The sequence below is a fragment of the Mandrillus leucophaeus genome, unplaced genomic scaffold (assembly GCF_000951045.1).
Source record: "Mandrillus leucophaeus isolate KB7577 unplaced genomic scaffold, Mleu.le_1.0 Scaffold1554, whole genome shotgun sequence".
NCBI lineage: Eukaryota > Metazoa > Chordata > Mammalia > Primates > Cercopithecidae > Mandrillus > Mandrillus leucophaeus.
In genome coordinates, this window is record NW_012101537.1 from 90149 (window position 1) to 96987 (window position 6839).

General features: G+C 38.9%; 1 protein-coding gene across 1 annotated transcript in view; it reads left to right on the forward strand.

Annotated features, from left to right (window-relative positions):
* Positions 1-6839, forward strand: part of LOC105536148 (HLA class II histocompatibility antigen, DR beta 3 chain-like) — a 56016-nt gene that overhangs the window by 17627 nt on the left and 31550 nt on the right. The window contains exon 4 of the mRNA XM_011975423.1: positions 2279-2560. Within this exon, the coding sequence (XP_011830813.1) occupies positions 2279-2560 (282 nt within the window). The remainder of the gene's footprint in view (positions 1-2278; positions 2561-6839) is intronic.

Below are 6839 nucleotides of genomic sequence, written 5' to 3' on the forward strand. Positions count from 1 at the left end.
ATCATGGGGAGGGGGGAGGGGGGAGGGACTGCATTGGGAGTTATACCTGATGTAAATGACGAGTTGATGGGTGCAGCACACCAACAAGGCACAAGTATACATATGTAACAAACCTGCACGTTATGCACATGTACCCTACAACTTACAGTATAATAATAATAAATAAATTAAAAAAAAAAAAGAATTCCCTATTGTATTTGGTAGGTAATGGACAATTATCTATTGTCTATTATCTCTAGGGCTTAGCATTTTTCTCAGTGACTTTGCGGATTCTTTGTACTGTAAAATTATTAACACTTTCTTGATATTTTATTCAGTATTTTCTCCAGTTTGTGGTTTGTATGTTGATTTTGAAAATTCTTTTCCATGTTAAGGATTTGAACGTTTTTTGTTTGTTTGTTTGTTTTCGGGTTTTGTTTTTTGTTTTTTGTTTTTTTTTTTGAGACAGAATCTTACTCTGTTGCCCAGGCTGGAGTGCAGTGGCGCGATCTCGGCTCACTGCAACCTCCACCTCCTGGGTTCAAGTGATTCTCCTGCCTCTGTCTCCTGAGTAGCTGGGATTACAGACAGGCACCACCACGCTCGACTAATTTTTCTATTTTTAGTAGAGACGGGGTTTCACCAGGTTGGTCAGGCTGTTCTCAGACCAAACTCCTGACCTTGGCCTCCCAAAGTGCTGGGATTACAGGCTTGCACCACTGCACCCGGCCTGAACATTTTTATTTAATAAAATATATTGCAAATTTTTATTAATGATTTACAATCAATCTTAAATCTACCATGTTGTGGTATTGTTGTCTCCAGGTTTCTCCTTCCTTCTCACAAAAAATTGTATCATTGAGAGTCTGCTAGTGTCAGGGATTTTCCTGGGCATAAGCACCCCAAGTAATGAGTCCCAGACCCTGCCTTGATCCAAACGTCCTTCTGAAAAAAAACTCAGTTTACAACGATAGGTCTAATAATAGTTATGTTTGTTTTGCACGGGAGATGCATTGATTAGCTAAGTGTAAATATAAGAACTTTCAAAATTAAAGTGGCTTTCCTTAATCCTTCTCGCTGCTTTAGGACTCATGCCTTTCTAGGAGAAAGATTTGGAGAATCGGCCGAGCGTGGTGGCTCACGCCTGTAATCCCAGCACTTTGGGAGGCTGAGGAGGGTGGACGACGAGGTCAGGAGATGGAGACTATCCTGTCTAACACGGTGAAATCCCATCTCTACTAAAAACAAAAAATTAGCCAGGCATGGTGGCATGCGCCTGTAGTTCCAGCTACTCCGGAGACCGCAGCAGGAGAATCTCTTGAATCGGGAGGCGGACGTTGCAGTGAGCCAAGATGGCGCCACTGCATTCCAGCCTGGGCGACAGGAAAGACTCCATCTCAAAAAAAAAAAAAAAAAGAATTGGAGAATCATTTCTGCTTGTTTTGCACAGGAGATGCATTGATCACCTAAATGTAAATATAAGAACTTTCAAAACTAAAATGACGTTCCTTAATTCCTAAATCTCAGGATTTTCTAGGAATATAAAGATTTGGTGAATCATTTCTGTCTGTCCCATGTTCCCGGGTCAGAACCATTTCTGTGGTGTTCTAAGGTGTGAGTGCATGGCGGCAGTATTCCTAAAAATCCATACTCGGTTTCCGCATGTACCCTACTCTGTCCCTTTATCTATCCACATTGTTTTAAAGCATATTCTTCTCTCAAGGTGTAAGAGGATGATAAATAGGTGCCAAGTGGAGCACCCAAGTGTGAGGAGCCCTCTCACAGTGGAATGGAGTGAGAAGCTTCTGATCTCATAAATTAATGGCTATCTTCAGTCATTGTTTTATATATTTTATGTAAATTAATCCTCATATAACCCCAAGAGGTAAATTAGTATAATTAACCTACATTATAGGTGGGAAAGATGAGACCCCAAAGAATCAAAAAACTCTTCCAGGATCAACCAGTAAAAGGCACACCTTGGATTTGAACCAGGCAACCTGGCTCAGAAATCAATTTTAATTACTACAGGCTGTACTTTCAAAGATTTGTAAACACTTTGACAATGCATGCCAATTTCAAGCTATGAAGAAACAAGTACAATTTTTATAACATCTCTCAAATCAAATAGGTCCACACTATCAAGATTAAATTCCAGACTGATGATGCTGTGAGGTCACATGGCCAGCTGTACTGGAGGCCTGGTCAAGGTCAGAATCTGGGTTTACAGAGAAGCAAACAGTCAAACAAGGAGACTCTAACTTCCTGATTCATTCTCTCTACCTTTTTTTTGTCCTAGTCCAACCTAAGGTGACTGTGTATCCTTCAAAGTCCCAGCCTCTGCAGCACCACAATCTCCTGGTCTGCTCTGTGAATGGTTTCTATCCAGGCAGCATTGAAGTCAGGTGGTTCCGGAATGGCCAGGAAGAGAAAGCTGGGGTGGTGTCCACAGGCCTGATCCAGAATGGAGACTGGACCTTCCAGACCCTGGTGTTGCTGGAAACGGTTCCTCAGAGTGGAGAGGTTTACACCTGCCAAGTTGAGAACTCAAGCGTGATGGGCCCTCTCACAGTGGAATGGAGTGAGCAGCTTTCTGACTTCATGAATTTCTCACCCACCAAGAAGGGGTGCTAATCCCTGAGTGTCAGGTTTCTCCTCTCCCACATCCTATTTTCATTTGCTCCATGTTCTCATCTCCATCAGCATGGTTCACTGGGGGTAGCCCCGTAATAGCTTCTAGAAACACTGGTACCTCCTGAAGAAACCGTCACGCCTGCCAGGCAGGAGAGGCTGTCCCTCTTTTGAACCTCTTATTCTTCCGCAAGAACTTTCTCAGGGCCAGGTTGCTACTGGTTCAGCAACTCTGCAGAAAATGTCCTCCCTCGTAGCTTCTTCAGCTCCTGTTCTTGGCTTGAAGCCCCACAGCCTTGATGGCAGTGCCTCATATTCAACTTTTGTGCTTCCCTTTAACTAAATTTTCCTGCCTCCCATGCATCTGTACTCCCCCTGTGCCACAAATACATTACATTATTAAATGTTTCTCAAACTTGGAGTTAAAAATCATCTGGTCCATTTGGCTGCAAAGACTGGAAATAAGAAAAAGGGAAGATTATTTCCCAATAGAATAATGGTTTTCATGTGTACATAGTAAGTATGTGAGGTAAATGCACATGTTAACTAGCTTGATTTAGACATTCCACACTATAGGCATATTTCAAAACTTCATGCTGTACAACATAAATACACTATACAATTTTTACTTGTCAATTAAAAAAGTAAGCCTAACATTCAAGAAGGCAGTGCATAAAAACTGAGAACAGACTATAACAACTGAAACAAACTCAGCAAACATGAGATGAGAAACCAGCCAGCAAGTCCATCAGAACTTTTTCTTAACCCCGCCTACAATATTCTGAATCTATACCTTTAAATTAGTATATAGTTTTTCATTCCAGAGACTTCAATAATATAGTATTATCAAAGGACTTGCACAGATTTCAGAGAAAGGCAAATTTAGAAGACGGAGGGTTCTCCATTGTGTTCTATCTGAGAGTCAGCATCAAATATATCAAATCTGAAAGTACATAATCAATTCAAAAGTTTACTTCAAAGTAATAATCATTTGAGCATAATTTCTGTACTGTCAGAGATAACTGTTATTTTCAATCAAATCAAATGTTTATGCATATTTTGTTTTTAGTTATATGTTATTGTACATACATGGTAGTGCATGTATGTATAAATCCTCTAAGAATATAAATCCTATAGGAATATATTAAGCTGATAATTATGTCTATTCTGTTTGATTCCAGAGTCGCAACAAATTTGCTTTGTTCCCTAAGTTTAGGAAATGATTTCTCTCATTTTATATGAGACTTGTGGTGTGGAATTCTAAGGTAGAACTAAAATGTGTGGGATGAATATTTGAATGAAGATGCTTCTGTTGCGAATAGCAGGAAATCCCATCTAGCGGACTTTTCTTTCCTTTAATCCGTTATCTCACATTCCCGGTAGATCCAACGCTGGGCATCTCCAGGGTTCCTCAACTCAAGAGGCCACGGGCATCAGTAGTGATCCTGGAACTTCATAGCTCATCCCTGTCACACACAGCACATCAGCTTTCCTGAGGTGGTAGGAGGACCCCCGCGGCAGCTTTAGGTTTCTTATTGTTTCACAACAACTCCCAAAGGCAGGAAAAGGATATGACTTTTTCCTGTGTGTCTTCATAAGGATCAACTAAACTGTTTCTAGAGTGTTCCCAGTACCCACTTTCTCACACATTGGAATGACCGTGGGATCACATGGGCTCAGACAAGCCAGGATTCAACCTTTGCAGAGTGGGCCTGATGCACATGGGAAGAAACGGAGTAAAATCATATATTTTTAAAAATAAAGAAATGGTGGATGGAGTAGGAGATTGATTTCAGGGTACGGAAAGGAAAGATTATAGTACTATTAGGTTGTTAGTATTTGTAGTTAGTTTCCACATGGAGGCCTAGAGATTCCTGAGGGGCATCCTTAATTCAGGGTTTTTGGGTCTTTTTAAATACATAAATATTTATTATGGGTATATTTAAAAATAAATGTATTAAAAACGTATATAATATGCATACATTGAGTATTAAATGTCAGCCATTAACTCAATTACAGTTTAAAAAAGCAAGCAAAAAGGATTGTTTTTAGAACTCATTTAGGTATGCTGACATGTTATTTTGTGAGGTAAATATATTTTCTAGGGAAATTTTTGAAAAAAGCAGAATAAAGAATGACTAGCTCTATAAGGTGCTATTTTAAAACACACTAAACATTTATTTTTAAAAAAGCATCTGTTACTGATTTTTTCCATTAAATATGCTAATAAAACAGAGTCTAAAATTAGAACAAGTTGAGATTTTGTTTCAGTTTTTGGTAAGTTGTATTCTAAACTCATTTCTTTCACTAAATAGATCCTGGATAAATAAAAATTGAAACATAAAGAGAAAATACAAAATTAACAAGACAGATGTTATTTATTTATTTATTTATTTATTTTTCTTTTTTGAGATGGGGTCTTGCTCTGTTGCCCAGGCTGAATTGCAGTGGTGCAATCCCGGCTCCCCACAACCTTCGACCCTTGGGTTCAAGTGATTCTCCTGCCTGACCCTGCTGAGTAGCTGGGATTACAGGTGTGCACCACCATGTCTGGCTAATTTTTACATTTTTAGTAGAGAGAGAGTTTCACTATGTTGGGCAGGCTGGTCTCGAACTCCTGACCTCGTGAACTGCCTGCCTCGGCCTCCCAAAGTGCTGGGACTACAGGCATGAACCACCGCATGGGGCTGACAGATGTTATGTCTAATAGTATCATCAACATTATAATTATGTTTGAAGATAAACAGACTTTCTAAACCTTATGTGGCACTGGTGGGAACGTATAATTTACAAACACCTGGAAATTTTACAAATACTTGGCAATTTCCTAAAAAGTTTAATATGCTTTGCCATATGACCCATCAATTTCACTCCTTGGAATCTACCTAAGACACATAAAAACATATGTCCTCACAAAGATATGTGTTCAAGAACAGCGTTAGCCACAGCAGGCCCAAACTGAAAACAATCCAAATGTCCTTCAACTAGTAAATGGATAAAAAAATGGTAGTACATCCATGCAAAGCAATATCATTCAACAATAAAAGGGAAGCAAAACAGACTTATCTGGCAGGGGAGATACCACGAACATGAAGGTAGTTTTGCCAAGGCAAGTTTCAGCCCTTGCACTCCGGATGATGAGACACTACTTAATGGGTACAATGCCTGTGATTTGGGTGATGGATACTGTAGAAACACTGACTTCACCACTATGCAATCGATACAGGTAACAAAACTACACTTGTACCTTATATATTTACACAAATGAAAAAAGACAACATGAATAAAAAGGAATGAAAAGAAAGGAAACAAAAGGATGATACATTCTACAAAACTGGTGAACTTCAATAATGTTAACTAAGTGAAGGAAACTGGACACAAAAGATTACATGTTGTATGATTTCATTTACTTAAAATACCCAGAAGAGTTAAATTATAGACACAAAAGCAGATCCCTGGGTGCATAAGACTTGGAGTGCCAGTGGAAATTAGCTATAAATAGAGAAGTTTTGAACGTGACAGAAATGTTATAAAACTGGATTGTTGTGATAATTGTACAAATCTATTAATTTACTGAAATCACTAAATTTTATATATACAATGAGTAAATTGTGTAGTATATAAATTATGCTTTAGTAAACCTGTTAAAATAATTCCTTTATAAAAAATAATACATTGTGGCTGGGTGTGGTGGCTCATGCCTGTAATCCCAGCACTTTGGGAGGCTGAGGCAGGTGGACTGCAAGGTCAGGATCACTGGTGTGAGATGGTATTTCATTGCGGTTTTGATTTGCATTTCTCTAATGGCTAGTGATGATGACCATTTTTTCATGTGTCTACTGGCTGCATAAATGTCTTCTTTTGAGAAGTGTCTGTTCATATCCTTTGTCCACTTTTTGATGGGTTTTTTTGTTGTTATTGTAAGTTTGTTGGAGTTCTTTGTAGATTCTGGATATTAGCCCTTTGTCAGATGAGTAAATTGCAGAAATTTTCTCCCATTCTGTAGGTTGCCTGTTCACTCTGATGGTAGTTTCTTTTGCTGTGCAGAAGCTCTTTAGTTTAACTAGATCCCATTTGTCAATTTGGCTTTTGTTGCCACTGCTTTTGGTGTTTTAGACATGAAGTCCTTGCCCATGCCTATGTCCTGAAAGGTATTGCCTAGGTTTTCTTCTAGGGTTTTTATGGTTTTAGGGCTAACATTTAAGTCTTTAATTCATCTTGAATTAATT